The sequence below is a fragment of the Saimiri boliviensis genome, chromosome 14 (genome assembly GCF_048565385.1).
Source record: "Saimiri boliviensis isolate mSaiBol1 chromosome 14, mSaiBol1.pri, whole genome shotgun sequence".
Classification (NCBI taxonomy): domain Eukaryota; kingdom Metazoa; phylum Chordata; class Mammalia; order Primates; family Cebidae; genus Saimiri; species Saimiri boliviensis.
This window is the reverse complement of record NC_133462.1, coordinates 93,269,410-93,291,036: the sequence shown is the minus strand read 5'-3', so window position 1 is coordinate 93,291,036 and position 21,627 is coordinate 93,269,410. Positions and strand designations below refer to the sequence as shown.

The following is a 21,627-nucleotide window of genomic DNA, read 5'->3' as shown; positions in this document are numbered from 1 at the left end:
ATAGCAAGCTATGATCTCACCACTGCACTCTAACCTAGGCAACAGAGCAAGACTGTGTCTGAAAATAATAATAATGCTTGCTAATCTATATCATTCCTCTCACCTTAAAATGTAGCTAAACTACAACCCTTGATTCAGGGTTCCTTAGCTGACATCTTCAACCGTCAGCTCAATTCTATACCTATGCTATTCAAAATGGTAGACACTAAGCACATGTGACTATTGGCTACCTGAAATATGAACACACACTGAGAGACTGAACTTTACATTTTTTAAAATGTTAATGAATTTAAATGTTTAAATGGCCATCAAGGCCGGACGTGGTGGCTCAAGCCTGTAATCCCAGCACTTTGGGAGGCCGAGGCGGGTGGATCACGAGGTTGAGAAATCAAGACCATCCAGGTCATCATGGTGAAACCCCGTCTCTACTAAAAATACAAAAAATTAGCTGGGCGTGGTGGTGCATGCCTGTAATCCCAGCTACTTAAGAGGCTGAGGCAGGAGAATTGCCTGAGCCCAGGAGGTGGAGGTTGCGGTGAGCCAAGATCGTGCCATTGCACTCCAGCCTGGGTAACGAGAGCGAAACTCCGCCTCAAAAAAAAAAAAAAATGGCCATCAATTCAGTTACTGAAAAACTTAAGTATGTTTGGAATAACCTGGGTAGGTGAATGTTTTTTCCCTGTACATTTTATGAAATTGAAATGTAGTTCAAGCCTTTCCAGTGAAAATTGTGTCCAAATTAAGATGTGCTAATTTATAAAATACATACCATATTTTAATGATTTATAATAAAATGAATATAAAATGTATTACTAATTCTACATATTGATTACATGTTGAAATAATATTTTAGATACACTGAATAAACCATTACTAAAATTAATTTCTCCCATTAAAAAGCTTTTTTTTAATGTGGTTACTAAACAACATAATTATACAAATGTGTAACACATTTCTACTGGACAATGCTGCTGTCTATGACATTGCCTTGATACTGTCACAGCAGCCAAACCTGGCTCATGGTGAATCACTCCATGCTGGATTCTTTCTTGCTAACACAAGTTATGCTATAGGCATTTCCTGGCTATAGATATTATTACTATAGTTAAACAAATGCAAATAACTGAAAGGAAATAGATACTATTTAAAATTAATTTTTACCTCCTTATGTCCCATATTCAGAATGTAAATCACTGGATCATGCTGTTCCTTTTTTTGTACTTCCCCATATTCAAAATATCCCTGGCACTTCATAAAAGTTAAATAGTACTGTAATTAAAACCAGTAAAACAGCCTTTCAGTAATCATTCTAAATACTTAAATTTCTACATAATAGTACAGTAAAAAGTAAATCATTGTTTTAATATTTATTTGTTAAGAATGAAAAGTATAATTTCATAAAGATTTGGTTCTTCATTTAGGAAAAAGAAAGGCCACCAAAGACAAAATTTATGTTATAAGGTAGGCAAGAAGGAGAAAAATGTGACAAAGTTGCAAGATAGAAAAAGAACAACAAAAATAAATGTGAAGTTAATGATTCTAAGGAAAAAAAATCAAATAACAGATTTTTAGTTATGAAGAGAAAGCTCTGTTAAAAATATGAAGAAATTAACTGAAACTATGCGACTCATATTCCCAAAAAAAAACCTTGGGGCAGATAAAGTGAATGAAAGTAAGCATAATCTGTTTCATATTCCTCAATCCTGCCTTTCATAATGGGGCTTAGTTCAAGATAGCTTATATATTTACAGGGCTTTTGAGTTCAAAATCCATTGCATAAATGGAAATGACATGTCAAAAGCCTCATTGTGAGTACACCCAAGCAGTACGGAGTCATCTCTCTTCTCTTTCCCTGTCTTATACACAGATACATGCAAGTTTTACTTAAAGAAACAAGAGAAGTAAACACATGCAAATTGTGCTTATTTGAATACCTCTTTGCTGTCAAAATGTACTGCAATCATACTTCTAAGCCACAACCAAGAGAATCTAAGACTTGAAAATACTTTAGAACACTATAGCCATCTCTTTTAAAACAAAAATCCTGTTTACTGCCTGTATCTACTATATATCCTCATGGAAACTGTCTAACACTTTACTCATTAAATAGACACATAAAACTAAACATTGTTTTAAAATGTCAACTCTTGGCCGGGCACGGTGGCTCAAGCCTGTAATCCCAGCACTTTGGGAGGCCGAGGCGGGTGGATCACGAGTCCAAGAGATCGAGACCATCCTGGTCAACATGGTGAAACCCCGTCTCTACTAAAAATACAAAAAATTAGCTGGGCATGGTTGCGCGTGCCTGTAATCCCAGCTACTCAGGAGGCCGAGACAGGAGAATTGCCTGAGCCCAGGAGACGGAGGTTGCGGTGAGCCGAGATCGCGCCATTGCACTCCAGCCTGGGTAACAAGAGCGAAACTCCGTCTCAAAAAAAAAAAACCACGTCAATTCTTGAAAATATAATGGCAAAAGCAAATAATTTATTAGAACTTTCCTTTAAGATACCTGACAAAATAGCTTGCATTATCTGAATAAAATGCTGATATTAGTCAGGCATAGTGGTGTGCCTGTAGTGTCAGCTACTCAAGAGGCTGAGGTGAGAATCTTGCTTCCGCCTGGGAATTTGCGACCATCCTGGGCAACACAGCAAGACTCCATCTCTCTAACAGTTATTGAAGATTTACTAAGTGTCAGTGTTTTAAGTTTGTTACACAGATATAATTTAATCCTCATAAGTCCTATAAAGTAGTTCTAAAATTATTTCCATTTTTTACAGAAGTAAACAGCAATAGAAAGATTAAACACATAGGCCTAGGTCACACTGCTATTATGTGGCAAAGTCGGGATTCAATTTAGAATCTGTTTCCAAAGCCTCTATCCCTAACCACTAAAATCATTTTTATATTACTTTTAAAAATCAGCTATTTTCAGGCGTATATGTAGGAAATACCAAATTGCTACTTTAAGGAGACAACAAAATGAACAATTTCCAATATCTTGACATGTTTTTCAAATATGTAAAACTTAGAAAAACAGGTTACACAGTAAATAAATAAAATGCACCAATAAGACTCTATTTGTAGCATTCACTGAATGTTATGAGTTCATTTCTTCAGGTTTATATGTTGGGCTCTATAACCACCCCATTAGAAATTATCATAAGACATCTGACAAACATTCATCTTTGTACATTTAGAAAAATTTTTACCAGGCAGGCCACAGGTATTTACTGAACCAACACATTAAAGAAGAGGGACTAACATGCAAGATTCTCCCAACTTTGGTGGTATACTTACGGTAAGATATTTATTTATATATTTATAGGTCATTTATATATCTCAGATATAGCTAAGATACATGAGATGCATAAGATATACCTTGCATATATATCATATATATAAAAGATGTTACATATTTGATATATCTTTGATGTTGATATCTTTTATATATTAACTATATATCTTATTTATATATCTCAGATACAGTTGATGTAGATGAGGTATATAAGGTATAACTTGTATATATATCTTATCTATAGAAACACATATCAAAGCTATATATCAGAGAAAATAGTAAAAGATATATATCTAATATATAAGCAAACATACATATAATAGATATATATGTATCTTTGATACAGACATCTTTGCTTATTATAAGCACACTATCAACAATATATAATCACACTATCAATAATATATATTATTATTACATAGAGAGATATATAGATATATAAATAATATATATATTATCTCCCTCTCCTGCACCGAGACATGGTCTCACTTTATCCCTCAGGCTGGAGTGCAGTGGCAAGGTCATAGCTTACTGCAGCCCTGAACTCCTGAGCTCAAGCAATCCTCCCACCTTAGACTCCCAAATAACTGGGACTACAGGTGTGTGCCATCACGTCCAGCTAATTTTTTAATTTTTTGTAGAGAGAAGAGTCTCACTATGTTGCCCAGGCTGGTTTCAAACTTCTGGCTTCAAGTAATCCTCCTGTCTCAGCCTCCCAAAGTGTTAAGATTACAGGCATGAGCCACCGTGCCCAGCCTGGCAAAGAAACTGATCACGCATATACCCACCGTAGGTATATCTGTTCATAAATCACATGCACATATGCTGTATACATATATATGTATATATTCATTTTACTTTTTTTTTTTTTTTTGAGGGAGAGCTCACTCTGTTACCCAGGCTGCAGTGACACGATCTTGGCTCACTGCAACCTCCACCTCCTGGTTCAAGTGATTCTCCTGCCTCAGCCACCTGAGTAGCTGGGATTACAGGCGTGCACCCCCACGTCCGGCTAATTTTTGTATTTTAAACCCTGCCTCTACTAGGTGGGGTTTTGCCATGTTGTCCAGGCTGATCTTGAACTCCTGACCCCAAGTGATCTGCCCACCTCGGCCTCCCAGAGTAGTGGGATTATAGGCGTGAGCCACCGCCTAGCCCTGTCATTTTAAACATATGCAAAAACAAACATTAAAAAAGGATGTAAGAGTTCTAATTCTGGCAAGGGCAGACTGGCTCATTTCAGACAAAACCCTCCTGCTGATGACTAGAAAAGCTGGCAGAAAGCTTCAGTTTAGAAGCCGAAAAAGCTGAGTGTTGGGTAGGCTCACGGAGCTGGGGGAGAAAACAGAGTTCAAGGTCTTCCAAGAAGAGGGACCACAAGCCTTCTGGTGGGACCTAAAAGTGATACTCCCCAGAAGAAAAGCCAAGCCTGAAATAGGTCAGTGCTCACAAGAACTAAGGCCCAGCGGAATCAATCACCTCATCTCTGGCTGAATTAAGGTGATCTGTTCTAACCTGGTTGCCTGTCAGAAACTAAAGTCAATCCTCTCTGCAAGAAAAATCCAACAAAGGCTCAAATTATTTCCACAGGTTTTCATCTGTAATGTCCAGTATATAATCCAAAACAACCAGGCATACAAGAGATTAAATTTTGATATAAAAAAGAAAATGGGGGAAAAACCAGCAGAAACAGATTCACAGGAGATCCATATATTGGAGGTGGGAGGGTGCGGTATGTTGGGAGCAAGGAGTTGGGAAACATAGAGAGGGTTTAAAATAGCCAGTGTGGGAAAGTGGAACAGGAACTGACTTGGCAACTGTGGAAGCCTGTAGGGCTGCTGGGGGGGGTCCACTGAAATGAGTCCCACTACATGTTCAGCCTCCATGCTACTGGGTTTCACACACCGTCTCCAATCAATCTCATCATGCAAATAATCCATAATCTAGCTAAAATAATCCTGTACCTTAATCTTCTACTTGAGTACAAAGTATCAGTAAGATTGACACTGATGCTGGAATTATTTTCATAATAATGGAAAGACCAGGTTTCTTCAGTCTATCTCAACACAAATTTTCATTTTTATGCCTTCTTTATTCTTCACATTGCTGCCAATCTTCTTCCCACTTCTTTATGTAGACATCTAAAGGCAGGTTTTTTTTTGTTTTTTTTTTTTTTGAGATGGAGTCTCGCTCTGTTGCTAGGCTGCAGTGCTCTGGAGCAATCTTGGTTCACTGCAACCTCTACCTCCCGGGTTCAAGCGATTCTCCTGCCTCAGCCTCTCGAGTAGCTGGAATAACAGGTGCATACCACCATGCCCGGCTAATTTTTCTATTTTTAGTAGAAATGGCTTTTCAACATGTTGACCAGGATGGTCTCTATCTCTTAACCTCATGATCCGCCTGCCTCGGCCTCCCAAAGTGTTGGGATTAAGGCATAAGCCGCCTTGCCCGGCCTGAATGCGGTTTTTAAAACTCTGGTTTATTTCATTTAAAGATAATAAATTCTTATGATGTTGACTTATGTAAGTTAATTTGAAATCTCATACTATTTCTTAGCAATTTAGGATTATCCTCACATAGACACATGACTAAATTCTAAATACTTATACCTATACAAGAAAGCCAACGTATATGGCTGGGCATGGTGGCTCATGCCTGTCATCTCAGCACTTTGGGAGGACTGCTTGAGGCCAGGGGTTTGAGACCAGTCTGGGCCTTAAAGTGAGACCCCATCTCTACAGGCAATTTAAAAAATTAGCTGAGCATGGTGGCGTGTGCCTGTGGTCCTAGCTACTCAGGACCAAGCTGAAGCAGGAGGATTTCCTGAGCCCAGGAGTTCAAGGCAGCAGTGAACTATAATGGCATCCCTGTAGCCTGGGAAACAGAGCAAGACCTTGCCTCTGAAAAAGAAAAAAATATATATAGTTATAGGCAAATTCACATATATTTTCTTCTGCCATCCTCACTGTCTACTTTTTCCTTTCTTGAAAAATAATGATATAACGTTGCCCTTTGAATGGGAACACGATGCTCCTGCCCCACATTCAGAAGAATACTGTTTTTAAACTGCTATGTAATATAACTACTAATTCTTTGTCTTACCCAGTGCTCTTTGTAACCCATAGCCATTTGGCCAGCATTCAAGGTTTACTATGAAGATATGAAACAAAGCAGGTAAGTCTCCACATGGAGACTGAACTCTGACCTCAGAGGTTGAGTGCTTTAACTAAACTTAACCAGCGGTCAATGTAATCCATTTTGAGTGTCTATAACAAACAAGATACGTATAGTAAATACAATGGGGCAAGAGAGAGACAGATGAGACACAGCATGCCCTTAGGACTATATATTCTAAAAGTGGCTAATAAAAATAAAAGAGCTGATACTCTAACACATAATGAATTTATACCCTATGTCTATAAACCCTGCCCTAACATCTCTCTTCTCCCAAAAAATTTTTGCCACAAAGAAGAATGTGATAAATGACAGACAATTTCTTTGAGAACTAGAGGAATAAGTTATTTTTATTGTGGAGAGGTATAATGTATGAATATTTAAGAATATCCAATTCCATTACAGAAAATCAAAGATACAAATAAGAGAGGTGAAAATGAGTACAGAGCAAACAGCTTGAGAAGTTAGACACAGAGAAAGTAAACAGGGCATCTGTGTGCTAAACACAGGAAGGAATGAAAGCACTCAGAACCACCAAATATTCATGAGACCAGAGAAGACACAAAATACTCATGAAGGCATTGATATGAGGTATTAAACCAGCCAATCCAACTGGTAGTATCCACTTCTAGAGCTACGTGCCCCCTGCCCAAGAAACAAGATGAAATCCACAGCTGCTCATCACGCTAACTGACAGGCAACAGGGTCAGTCAGGTCCCTGCATCTAAAGATGCTGTTTAAAATTTGCTTAATAACAAAAAAAACCACAAGTGTTATGTGGTAGGAAACAGAAGGGGGGAAACTTGAGAACAGAGGATATTTTTGTCAGTGAAAGATTAATATAGGAACACGTCAGCAAATTCCAAAAAAGCAGCATGAATTAGTAAAAACGCAAAGAAATTATAGGTATGAGCCACCATACACACCCTGTTTTAGTTCTTTTCTAAAGTGGATATGAGATAAATGGAATTAGGCCAGGTTCAAATTTATTTTAACCTAGGCCTCCACTGTTGTTTCTTCAACTATAATTTTACTTCAACAGTTCACCTTCTCACAGTCTTGACTAGGTTTCTCCACTACAGAAAAACATGAAAGATGATTCTATGCCCATTAAAAAGGCAAAATGAAAATCTAGAAACTAAATGGAATAAAACTGGTTCCTATAAGAATTATGACCATCTTTACAGAAATGTTTAAAATTCACTGTTTTACTAATAGGATGCTCCTGAAATTGTAAACGTAAAATCTGAACAACAGTAGAGTAACCTCAAATTCCAAGTGAAAGTGGTAACAGGACAAAACAGCTATAAAAAGGTGGTACTTCAATGCAAAGTTCAGTTCAAAAACAAACCCAGAGGACAGCAGAGAGTCTAGAAAGAACTAGACTAAGGAGGCGACACCAGGAAAGGGTGTCAAGGGAGTGACACTGGTGGGGAGGTTTTGAGGAGAGGCGAGGACAGCAGAGTCAAAACAGAAAAACAGGGTTTGGTTGTACTATTTACATGTACTCCATGAGAATTATGAGAATTAGCAGCTCTGAAGGTCATTTTTAATCACATTATGCATTTTCATCTGCATAATCCCCTGAGTCCATGTTCTTTTCCTTACTAAATGAAAGATGCCCATCTTAGTCATCTTCAAAAAAACCTATTAATTTGGCAATGTTCCATCAAAAGCTAGAAAAGTGAGGGCAAGATGGCTCTAAAAACATAAAAACCTAATTCAATTTTTAAAGTTAAAAACATGTTAGAACAAGACTTCCAATGTTTCCACTCTGGTGCTTGTCTGAAGTTTGAAGGCCAAGTTTCCATGGATTCCTAAAGGCAAAATTAATCACCTTTATCTTTCACAGTGGCTGTTAGTAGGGGGAAGAGTGGTGGCCAGGGGAAGGGGTAACAGGACAAGAAGAATTAAGAAGTATAATCTGTGGCCGGGCTGGTGGCTCACACCTGTAATCACAACACTCTGGAAGGCTGAGGTGGGCAGATCACCTGAGGTCAGGAATTCAGGATCAGCCAAGCCAACATGGGGAAACCCCAATGCTATTAAGAATTAGCTGGGCATGGTGGCACATGCCTGTGATCCCAGCTACTCGGTAGGCTGAGGCCTCTCTATTAAAAATACACCAATTAGCTGGGCGTGGTGGCACATGCCTGTGATCCCAGCTATTCGGTAGGCTGAGGCCCCTCTATTAAAAATACACCAATTAGCTGGGCATGGTGGCACATGCCTCTCAGCTACTCGGCAGGCTGAGGCAGGACAGTGGCTGGAACCTGGGAGGCAGAGGTTGCAGTGAGCCCAGATTGGGCCACTTGTGCTCCAGCCTGCGTGACTGAGTGAGACTCTGTGTCAAAAAATAAAGAAATAAACCACTGTGGCAGTGAGAAAAAAACTGAAAACAAATGTTCAATAATAGGGAAATTACTATCATTTGTTACAAATGTTACAAAGCCACAAAAAATATACATTATGTGTCTATAATGAGAGAAGAATCTAAAACAAATTGTAAATATGACCTCAACTATGTAAAACACACATTCCAAAGAGACTGAAAATACACCAAAATGTTAACACTTCTTGCTCTAGTTGATGGGAATACAACTGAAGTTTTTGTGTTTTATTTATTTATTTATTTACTTACTTATTTATTCATTTATTTTTGAGACGGAGTTTCACTCTTCTTACCCAGGCTGGAGTGCAATGGCGCGATCTCGGCTCACCGCAACCTCCGTCTCCTGGGTTCAAGCAATTCTCCTGCCTCAGCCTCCTGAGTAGCTGGGACTACAGGCATGCACCACCATGCCCAGCTAATTTTTATATTTTTAGTAGAGAAGGGGTTTCACCATGTTGACCAGGATGGTCTCGATCTCTTGACCTCGTGATCCACCCGTCTCAGCCTCCCAAAGTGCTGGGATTACAGGCGTGAGCCACTGCGCCTGGCCTTATTTATTTATTTAGAGGCAGAGTTTTGCTCTTGCTGCCCAGGCTGGAGTTCAATGGCACCATCTCGGCTCACCGAAACCTCTGCCTTCCAGGTTCAGGCGATTCTCTTGCCTTAGCCACCCAAATAGCTGGGATTACAGGCATGCACCACTATGCCTGGTTAATTTTGTAGTTTTAGTAGGGACGGGGTTTTTCCATATTGGTCAGGTTGGTCTCGAACTCCTGACCTCAGGTGATCTGCCTACCTCAGCCTCCCAAAGTGCTGGGATTACAGGCGTGAGCCATCGCACCCAGCTACAACTGAGGTTTTCATTTTTGCATTTTTCTGTATTTTGCATATTTAAATGTATTATTTTTATATTCAAAACCTTTTTTAAAAGCATGGAACCAAGGACAAAGTTTATTTTTAATCACTAAGAATGTTACAGAGCTCATTTAAATATTAATATTGTTCCCCTCTTTAGAATAAGCCAAATAAATACAAAGTTATAATAAAAGTTCAGCAAATTAAGAACAAAACACCCCATTTACTAAGTGCTGTCTGTGTGCCACACACTGTGGAAAGTCACTGTGACATGTGTTATCTCATGTAATAAATGTGTGGTTTCTTTTCTTTTAGAAAGTGTATTTATCAACCATTTCAGTAGATATCCACTGCTTAGGACCCTATTTTAGAGCACCACCAAGACACCTGCTGTTATTGCCAAGAACCTACAGAAACAAGAATTCCTACAAAACCAGTTCTCCAGGGCACAAAGTGGAGACCTATGTAGTGGAACTGCACAGATCTTAAAAAGTAACTCATCCAAACTGTTCCACAACTTTTCACAATAGGTTTACTGAACCCTATGTCAAAAAAAGGTGGCATCTAAAATTCTAGTAAAATAAAGAAATAAAGTTCTACACATACCTGAATGAATTATAAATCATACTAACCAAGAGTTTTCACATATATTTCCTGTTTTTTTCTAAAAAAAATTAAAACAAATCTATATACAGCCATTCATGACATTAGCCATTAAGCTAACAGGAATTAATGCTGGGTTTCAACAGTTATTCGAAATCTGCCATATTTCAAAATTACACACCAAAATGATATATTTTCTTGCATAGATAGATCATAGTTTGCAGGTTAATATGGACTATCAATAAATTAAAATTAATTTATGATTTCAAGTAGGATAAAGAACACAAAATCCACATGGCAAACACAAATTTAAAATTATAAAACCTAAGCCAGGAGTTCACTAGCTTATATCCTACTCTTCTTCTGAACACAAAGCAGAAACTCATTAATCCTATCATTTCAGAAGTTACAAATTTCAAAAAGAGTTTAGGCTGATGTTTACCTTTAATTAAAGCTTTCGTTTTCTCACTTATCCCTTTCAATCCATCCTGCATAACAGAGGCAGATTAATCTTCAGAAAGCACTACCTTTCTGTTTTGCATAATAAAAGCAATGACCTCATATGCTTGTGGAATGAATAATTTTTCATGTCCCCAAAATCTTTAATAACATCCTATGGTCTGGTCACTTAGCTAGTGTTACTGAGGATCAAAATAAACAAAACTGTCATTTCAGATGAGTCTCAACAACCTCCCACTGTCAATATCCCTTTACCTGGCTCTGAACTCCTATTCCTTGATAGCTTTCAATCCCTTACCCCACCTGTTCAACCACAGGACTCTGGACTCTGGACTCCTGCCAGTCTGTTGGCTACATTCACCAGCCTCATCCTAGCATTACTTCCTTTCCTACCTAGTATTGAATCCATGTATCATCTCTTGCTACTTCCTTAGTCTTCTTATACTACTATTGCACTCACCCTATAAACTCCCAGCCCTGATCAATTTAACTACTACTTCTGCTCTTATAGCCAATCTGCAGTCTATTGTTAAAGAGCATCACAACTTCACAAATCTGTAACTCTCTAAAAGCAGTATCCACGAAACCTCAGCTGGAACCTTAATGCTGGCCAGATATTCTTCCTCACAGAGCCCACGGGAACACATTCCTCCAGAGCCATGCTCAACCTTCATCACCAATCCCCTGTCCCCTGCTTGCCTATTCTGGCACAGCAGTCTCACCTGGACAAGTAAATAGAAGCTCCACCTCCATCTCAGTAGAAGAACATTTCTATCCACTGTCAAGGAGTAATTTTTCTACCTGTACCCAGTTTCTCACCCACTCCCAATTCATGAGGGAGCATGTCTGTACAATCAAGCTCTCTATGGATCCATTCTTATCATCATCACAAAACAGCAGTTTCCTTTACCCTAATCCCAGGTCTGTGAATAACTCTTTGGACTTGCAGCAAAAACTGAACCACAATAATTATTCACTTTTCTATAAAATGCACAGAGGAGAAACAAATGATAAAAAAAAAAAAAAAGTAGCCCACAAGGTACTAGAAAAGTATAAAGAGTAATTCCTAAAGATGTAAAAGATAGAAGACAAAATATATTTAAGATTTGTTCTTTGAAAGACTCACTATGACTTTTCTCCATAATCTATTAAATTATTTTTGTTTAAATAAACTACTACTAAAAATGATGCTTTTACATAGGAATCCTTATAAAATCATAGCTGCTTATAAGTTAGAGATTTGGGAAGGACATGTAATAACCAATTCAGTCAAATTGATTCTGTGGTTCTTGTCCTTTTTTGAGTCACATACTCCTTGAAAAATCTGATGAAAGCTGAGAATTCCTTCTGAAAAATACATGCATTGTGCTTTGGGTGGCCAAGGCAGGAGGACTGCTCCTGGAGAAGGCCAGGAGTTCTAGACCAGCCAGGGCCAACACACGTAGGCCCTATCTCTACAAAAAGTAAAAAAAAAAAAAAAAATTAGCTGCGTATGGTGGTGCACACCTGCAGTCCCAGCTACTAGGAAGGCTGAAGAGGGAAGATTACTTGAGCCCAGGAGTTTGAGGCTGCATTGAGCTATAATTGCTACTACATGGCAACCTGGGCGATAGTGCAAGACACTATCTCTTTTTTTTTTTTTTTTTTTTTTGAGATGGAGTTTTGCGCTCTTGTTACCCAGGCTGGAGTGCAATGGCGTGATCTTGGCTCACTGCAACCTCCGCCTCCTGGGTTGAAGCAATTCTCCTGCCTCAGCCTCCTGAGTAGCTGGGATTACAGGCACGCGCCACCATGCCCAGCTAATTTTTTGTATTTTTAGTAGAGACGGGGTTTCACCGTGTTGACCAGGATGGTCTCGATCTCTTGACCTCATGATCCACCCGCCTTGGCCTCCCAAAGTGCTGGGATTACAGGCTTGAGCCACCACGCCCGGCGACACTATCTCTTTAAAAAAATTTTTTTTTAAAAAAAACACTAATTTTTGAATAATCATGTTTTCCTCAAGTTAAAATTTATTTACCTATTAAAAAAAATCTTTGGAGCATTATTGCTTTTGTAATGATGAAGGAAAAAAGAGGGGAAGAATAAGATTTGTGCTTCTACCCCACATACCTTTCAAGTTTCTAATAAAATATAACCTATTCTGACCTGTCAGCTTTCCATAGAAAAAACCAAAAGGTGAGGGAAGGCAGAATAATCTATAGAGATATTCTGGCACAGTTTTTTCACTTACACTGAAGAGCTGGAGGAAAATGGAAACTCTCCAGCAAAGGCTGTACGAAGTACGTGGTTTTACACAAAGCATTACACAAGTACACGGAAGCTTTGGTCACAAAATAGATATTCTTAGAATGTTTCCTCAGCCTAGACAAGTGTTCCTGGAGCAGAAATTTTTGCTCATAAGGTTTTTGCACTCATAGCTGGACTCTCTGAGGCTTCAGGGAAGTCAAGCCATGGACACATAGGTTAAAGGTCTGTTGGCATTCACTGGGTCATCCCTAGGTTTCCCCAGCTATACAGTGGAAAAAGGAAGGAGAAAAGGCCTGCAGGCATCAGAATGCATGAAACTATAATCAACCAAGAGGCCACCTAATATAATAAAAACTAACTTCCTGAATTAAATACTATTTCACTTTAGGTTATTGTGAAATATATCTTTCTCTGGCTAGTGAAAAGATGACATTGGTGAATATATGATCTATTCAATTAATTTTAAAAGAAGAGTTAAAATGTAATACCAGTAAGACAGACTACCTTCTCTCTTCCCAGTCAAAACATACATGATTAAAATAGGGAAGACAAACGGCATTACTTCTAATTTTGGCTCTTTACAGTGCTTATCCAATGCTACAGGTATAACTCTAACTGGCATGGCAGAGAATTCCACAACAAAATTTTAAAAATACTTGCAGCAAAAAGGATCTAGAGATTACTGTGTAAATTGTATAAAATAAAGTCTGATGGTTAAATTTGAATTAAGACATCACAAATGGATAGCAACAATGACTTTTCCAGAAAATGAAATTTCACAATTTTATAACCAGCATAATTTGCACAAACGTCCACCCCTCTTTTCATCAGAGTGGACTCTGAAGGAGGAAATCATGTTGGTTACATGAATCCTTATCAGATCCAATTTAAGTAAAATTTCATGCTTCAAAAATGGAAAAAAAAAAGTCTAAAATGTTCTTTGTTGCTTCATGAGGTAAAAACAAATAACTCAGGCCTGGTGTGGGGTCTCACATCTGTAATCCTAGCACTTTGGGAAGCTAAAGTAGGCAGACTGCTCGAGCTCAAGAGTTCACGACCAGCCTGGGCAACATGGCAAACCCCTGCTTCTATTTTTTTTAAAAATTAATTAAAAAAACCCACACACCACACACAAACAAGTAACTCCACTATTTCTTATTCAATAAATAAAATACATTTTTGGTTGGGAGCAGTGGTTCATGTCTATAATCCCAGCACTTTGGGAGGCCAAGGCAGGTGGATAGCTTGAGCTCAGGAGTGCAGGACCAGCCTGGGCAACACTGCAAGTGCTCATCTCTGTTTAAATAACAAACCTCACACATTTGCACAAAAATAAATCCTCACTGAAAAATCTTAGGCAATGTTTTTCGGTTCATCCAAAAATTATTTTTAAAATTTAGTTGTACACTGGTAATCACAGCTTCAGAAGAGAAAAAAAATGAACAAAGACAATGCATACATAAAATCAAAATATAAGCAGTACACTATCAAATACTCAAGAACAGCAGTATCTGATCTTATGAAGTTGACAAACTTTAACAAATTATTTATTTCAAAATCTATAATATAAAAAGTACTTTATTTAATTCACTTATTTTTTATTTTTGAGACAGGGTCTTACTCTGCTACCCAGGCTGCAGTGCAGAGCACAGTGGTACAATCATACCTCACTGCAGCCTCAACCTCCTGTGCTTAGGTGATCCTCCCACCTCAGCCTCCAGAGTAGCTAAGACCACAGGTGTAAGTCTCAGGCATGGCTATGCCTGGCCAAAGAGCATTTTTAAAGATTACTCTACCTTTGTTCAAATTAGAAAACCACAGTCACCTAATTCACTGAGTTTTCAAAACGCAGCTAAGATAGAAAAAAGATGTAATTATCTAATCAGGTAACGGCTCTCCAGGGCAACTATTCTCATAAGAGAATTTAACAGATTTGCCAATTACAAAATAATGTTAATTTCTATAGCCGGGCGCGGTGGCTCAAGCCTGTAATCCCAGCACTTTGGGAGGCCGAGGCGGGCGGATCACGAGGTCAAGAGATCGAGACCATCCTGGTCAACATGGTGAAACCCCGGCTCTACTAAAAACACAAAAAATTAGCTGGGCATGGTGGCACGTGCCTGTAATCCCAGCTACTCAGGAGGCTGAGGCAGGAGAATTGCCTGAACCCAGGAGGCGGAGGTTGCGGTGAGCCGAGATCGCGCCATTGCACTCCAGCCTGGGTAACAAGAGCGAAACTCCGTCTCCAAAAAAAAAAAAAAAAAAAATTTCTATAATTGCCTAGATACTGTCAATTTAAATATCAAATGCCCAAATGTCAATAAAGGGTGACTAACAGGATAGTGTGGCACATGCCTGTAGTCTCAGCGCAGGAGGCTATCACAGGAGGATCACTTGAGCCCAGGAGTTCAAGGCTAGCCTGGGCAACAAAGTGAGACTTCATCTCTAAAATAAATAAATAAATGTGACAAAATTTACCATTCACTGTTTCAGAATTTTTCTTAATCTAAAAGGAAAAATAATATTGATTTGTCAGTATTTTGATAGGCACACAGTCTTTCCTTTCCACATGGCTGATGATGATGAAAAACAGGAAGTCCTAAGAGATGGAAGGGTGGAGTGGTATAATGGCAGAAAGTTTCCATCTCCAAAATATTAAAGCGCAGAACCTCAAAACTAAGATAAAAAATAATTTGGCCTGGCATGGTGGCTCATGCCTTTAATCCCAGCACTTTGGGAGGCCAAGGCGGGCAGATCACTTGAGGTCAGGAGTTTGAGACCAGCCTGACCAACATGGTGAAACCCTGTATCTACTAAAAATACCAAAAATTAGCCAGGTGTGGTGGCACACGCCTGTAATACCAGTACTTGGGAGGCTGAGGCAGGAGAATCACTCGAATCCAGTAGGTGGAGGCTGCAGTGAGCTGAGATCATACCACTACACTCCACCCTGGGTGACAAAGCAAGACTCTGTCTCAAAATGAATAAATAAATACAATTTAAGAAATCTCAGGCTATTAAAATACTTCAGAATTCTGCTAATGATGTGTTCTTCAAAGAATATTACAAATAATCATTTCAAATGCTTAAAAAACAAAATTATTCCCTGATTGAAAGATATAATTTCTCCCATGAGAATGCCTACATAAAGGAAAGCCTGTATTTGACTCTTGAAGGCCCTAAACTGGAAAGAATGTTACATGACAGTATCAAGACATACACATATAAAGTTAGAATTTCTCCATAAACATATAATGCTTTTAAAGCCCATTTAAACCTTATCAGGGCTTTTTAAAAACTGAAGATTACCATACTATCAATTACTCTTCCTAAAATAACTAAAATAAATTTGCTGAGATTCACTTGTAGAAACCAAACAATGTATTTTCTCTTTTGTCCAACTAAAAGGGTGCCAAATTAACGGCTATCTAGTTTTAAATACAAATGAAAACTATTTTCTTATAGAACATACACACATCTCTCACAAAACAAGCAACACCCAATAACTATACCCCTTCCCTAATTCGGTCTTTGATCCTCTGATACTCCCCACAGTACCTACATTGTGCCAGGTCTATCATGACTATATTTGACAGAGGAGTTTGTCCACTGACCAGGTAATTTATAATTTCTTCATACCATAAAGGTTGGGAAGAGGGCATGTTTCCTGTATTAAATTACACTGAGTATTAATTAGGCCTTCAGGCTAATTTTGCTGTTAATGTAGACTGTAAACATGCTGCAGCTAAAGTAGTATTTAGGGAAGTTTATTAGAGCACAGAGATCAAGACAGGAACAGTGATGGGTCTGACTAATCCCCATGGAGGTTAACTAGCCTTAAAGTTACCTGTGTTAAGGCAGCTCTGAACCAGAGACGGTTCTATATAAACCACCACCCTCGATGCAAAAACAACTTAAAGCACATACATGGACAGTATGCCAGTTGGTTTATATAAAAACTGCCATCTTTCCTTTTAAATTTCCCTGAACCACCATACACAAGTTAATCTTTTACTTTACTCAGGCTCCCAGTGTTCTACAGCCACAAACCTTACTCTCTTCCTTTCTAAATTTTGCTAAAAGATTTGATCTTTCCCTTGATAAGAAATACCACGGTATAAAGAAGCACATTTTAAAAACTCTTAGCCTTACCCGAAACTGATTCAGAAAATAACTCTACAATAGCAGGTACTCTACCTGTTCAAAATAAAGTTCAATCTTCTCGTAAGTCCTCAAGTTCTCCTTACTTAATGTCAATAGATTTAGCAGGCAGGACTCACACTGTGCCTTGACACACTGTTGACAGGCAGACGTAAATAACTAGTACAATGACACGCCAGGAGTCACGCCAGGAAATGACTGAACACTATGCATCTTATGATCCTCGCTAAACAAGCACGGGCTCAGCGTTAACACAGTCAACACGAAGAGGAAGAGGCTGGGCACAGTGGCTACACCCGTAATCTCAACACTCTGGGAGGCTGAGGTGGGAGGATCATTTGAGCCCAGGAGTTCAAGGCTCTGGGACTGCCACTGAACTCTAGCCAGGGTAACCAAGTGAGAATCTGTCTCAAAACAAACAAAACAAAATCAAAACACTACAAGGGAGAGACTTAAAATTCTCTAATTATCACAGCATTTAGGAAGTGGAGTTTTTAATTTACCCCACAGAATCAGACTCTCAATGTAGGAAGACAGCTTAAATATCATGTGAGAATGGCCAGGCACAATGGCTCACGCCTATAATCCCAGCACTTGGGGAGCCCAAGGTGGGTGGATCATGAAGGATCCTGGCCAACATGATCTCTTCTAAAAATACAAAAATTAGCCAGGCATGGTGGTGTGTGCGTGTAATCCCAGCTACTCGGGAGGCTGAGGCAGAAGTGCTCTGGGACCCAGGAGGCAGAGGTTGCAGTGAGCCTGGGCTACAGACCAAGATTCTGTATCAAAAACAATAAAATAAAATAAAATAAAAATATGTAACAATCCTATCATATGTGTTGCTCAGTAAGGTAACATTTAGCTACATGTGACTACTGAGCACTTGAAATGTGGCTTGTCCAAATTGGTATGTGCTATAAGTATAAAATACACACCAGATTTTATAGATTTAGTATGAAATAATGTAAAATATCTCATTAACTTTTAAAATTGATTTCATGTTAAAACAACATATACAGGATTAAATAAAATACACTAGTAAAATTATTTTTACCTGCTTTTTACTTTCTTTTTTTTTTTTTTTTGAGACGGAGTTTTGCTCTTGTTACCCAGGTTGGAGTGCAATGGCGCGATCTCGGCTCACCGCAACCTCCGCCTCCTGGGTTCAGGCAATTCTCCTGCCTCAGCCTCCTGAGTAGCTGGAATTACAGGCACGTGCCACCATGCCCAGCTAATTTTTTGTATTTTTAGTAGAGACGGGGTTTCACCATGTTGACCAGGATGGTCTCGATCTCTTGACCTCGTGATCCACCCGCCTCGGCCTCCCAAAGTGCTGGGATTACAGGCTTGAGCCACCGCGCCCGGCCGCTTTTTACTTTCTTAATATCACTACTAGAAAATTTTAAATTACTTATATGGCTTATGTTATTATTTTTATTTTTTTATTTTTTTATTCTTCTGAGACAGAGTCTCTCTCTGTCATCCAGGCTGGAGTGCAGTGGTACAATCTCGGCTCACCACAACTTCCGCCTCCCAGGTTCAAGGGATTCTCCAGCCTCAGCCTCCTGGATAGCTGGGACTACAGGCACATGCCACCACACTCAGCTAATTTTTGTGTTTTTAGTAGAGACAGGGTTTCACCATATTGGCCAGTCTGGTCTCGAACTCCTGACCTCATGATCCATCCACCTTGGGATTCCAAAGTGCTGGGATTACAGGCGTGAGCCACAGCGCCCAACTGGCTTACATTATATTTCTATTGAAACTACTGCTACAGACCTACAGCCTTAATTCTGACAGCAAGCAAGAACTATCACTTGGCATTTCCCAGTTACAGCTGTCACTTAAAAGCCAAAAGATGCTGGGTGTGGTGGTTCATGCCTGTAATACCAGTGCTTTGGGAGGCTGAGGTGGGAGGATTGCTTGAGGACAGGAATTTGAGACCAGCCCAGGAAACATAGCAAAACTCCACCTTTACAAAGATATAAATAAATTTAAATGTAAAAAGCAAAAAGAAAAAATATATATTTTCTCTTCACTACCAACTTAATTGAGAGAACAAGATAATTTGAGAGACTGTAAAAAATCATCAGCAGAATCACTTTGTCTTGGCACCATTTTAAAGGCATGGTGGCTCACACCTGCAATCCCAGCACTTTGGGAGGCCAAGGTGGGAGGATCACCTGAGGTCAGTAGCTGAAGACCAGCCTGGCCAATATGGCAAAACCCCGTCTCTACTAAAAATACAAAAACTAGCAGGGCATGGTGGTGGGTGCCTGTAATCCCAGCTACTTAGGAGACTGAGAAACTTCTTGAAACCGAAAGCCAGAAGCTGTAGTAAGCCAAGATCATACCATTGCATTCCAGCCTGGGCAAGAGTGAGACTCTTTCTCAAAGAAAAAAAAAAAAAAAAAGATTACTTCAAAAAGGCAACAATAACACAGAATACAAAGCCATACTTCTTAAAAAAAAAGATGAGAAATACTGCACACTAATCAAATTTTTCTAATAAAGTATGTCTAAATGTTTATCATAAAGTTCATCTTTAAGGTGAAATGGACATTTCCAACACCTGGGACCTCAGAAAAATAAGATAGACAAAATTCTGTCTTTTTATTATTCAAGTACCTTCAATCACAAACAAGTGAACTATTAACACTGTAAAAAGAGAATATTAAAATGCAATTCTCCTTCCTAAAACCAAAAGAAAATAATACCACTCAAAAGCAAAATAAAAAATGACATCAGTTTTTCTAGGACTTGGTGGGCTAACCTTGGTACACAAACATTATGCAATAAGACAGTGCATTTTAAAGTATGTGTTTTTTCTTTTTCTTTCTTTTTTTCTTTTGAGACAGAGTTTCACTCTTGTTGCCCAGGCTGGAGTGCAATGGCACGATCTTGGCTCACTGCAACCTCCACCTACTTCGACCTCTGCCTCCCAGGTTCAAGAAATTCTCCTGCCGAAGCCTCCAAGCAGCTGGGAATACAGGCATGTGCCACCATGCCTGGCTAATTTTTTATTTTTAGTAGAGATGGGGTTTCTCCATGTTGGTTAGGCTGGTCTCGAACTCCAGAGCTCAGGTGATCCACCCGCCTTGGCTCCCAACAGTGTTTTTTAAACCACAATGTGCTTATTTTTCTTTTTTTCTTTTTTTTTAAGAGACAAAGGCGGCCCAGTGGCTCACGCCTGTAATTCCAGCACTTTGGGAGGCTGAGGCAGGAAGATTACAAGGTCAGGAATTCCAGACCAGCCTGGCCAATATGGTGAAACCCCATCTCTACTAAACATACCCAAAAAATCAGCCAGGTGTGTTGGTGCATGCCTGTAATCCCAGCTACTCGGGAGGCTAAAGCAGGAGAACTGCTTGAACCCAGGAGGCAGAGGTTAAGGAGAGCCGCCACTACACGTGACAGAGCAAGACTCCATCTCAAAAAAAAAAAAAAAAAAAAAGGAAGAAGAAAAGAAAACAAAAAGAGAGTCTATGTTGCCCAGTCTGGCTTCAAACTCCCGGCCGTAAGTGATTGTCCTGCCTTAGTCTCCCAAAGTGCCAGGATGACAGGCATAAACCACCTCACCCAGCCGACGCAATGTGTTTTTTTAAAGTATATTTAAAGAGTAAGAAACTCAACGACGCATTTCTATAAGTGAACCATGGGGACAGCCTTCTATTTTATCTGATTTAAAAATATTTAGGACTCCAGGTCCTGGAGGGGGAAAAAAACTATATTTCTGAATCTATGAAAATGTTTTTTTAAGGGTAGAGGGGAAGGAAGCTCAGTAATGCAGAGAGGTTCAGAGAGTCACTTCTAGAAAATTGTCAGTGAGAAAACTGTATGATAAAAGAATTCAAGGACATTAAGATCAATGAGTGAGTTTCCAGAGCTTGTACAACAGTTGGTTAGATATTTTCTACGACGTCCTAAGAAATTTTTAATCCACAAAAGGTCACACTCGGTTGTCACTTCTTCTGAGCTTCATCAGCTGAGAATAATCTTCAGACTATTTGCTAGGTGACACATTCCTTAGGAACCTTTTCCTTGTGCATTTCAATGCCAAACTCAATCACGCTCTCAGCAGAGTCAGCAGAAAGGACTGCACAGATTCTAAGACAGGAGTTGGTTGGCTGCCGTTTCTTGCCCTGGTGGTGAGGATAAGGGGTCAAAGCTCTTTCTGAGTTTGATCCTGAAACACCAACACCACTGGATGGGTGAAGACGACGGCCGGCCCTTCCAGGACGGCACCCTATTTTTAGCCTTCAGAATCAGGTCTTTCCAATCGCATCCCACAGTACGCGGTGCCTGACCAAGTTCACACCAGGAATGAAACACGCGTTCTCCAGCCTTCACCTGTTTCAGCTTTGAAAGGAGCTGTTAAGCTTTTACATCTTAGTTTTTAGTCTTCACTTTCAGTCTTTCGAACACACAAACTGAA

At 39.3% G+C, this 21,627-nt stretch overlaps 1 protein-coding gene across 5 annotated transcripts in view; it reads right to left on the bottom strand.

The window, feature by feature from the left end:
* CNST (consortin, connexin sorting protein) overlaps positions 1-21,627 on the bottom strand; it is a 94,875-nt gene that overhangs the window by 72,515 nt on the left and 733 nt on the right. Inside the window, exons 1-2 of one of the 5 annotated variants that reach the window (XM_074385441.1) lie at positions 17,229-18,375; positions 1,162-1,269 (exon numbers count right to left, since the gene is read on the bottom strand). The exons of 1 other annotated variant lie outside the window; for it this stretch is intronic. In XM_074385441.1, the coding sequence (XP_074241542.1) occupies positions 1,162-1,254 (93 nt within the window). In that variant the 5' untranslated portion in view covers positions 1,255-1,269; positions 17,229-18,375. Of the gene's footprint in view, positions 1-1,161; positions 1,270-5,262; positions 12,509-17,228; positions 18,376-21,627 lie in introns of those variants that run through there. 3 more of the 5 variants (XM_074385440.1, XM_074385442.1, XM_074385443.1) reach the window with 3 other exon arrangements.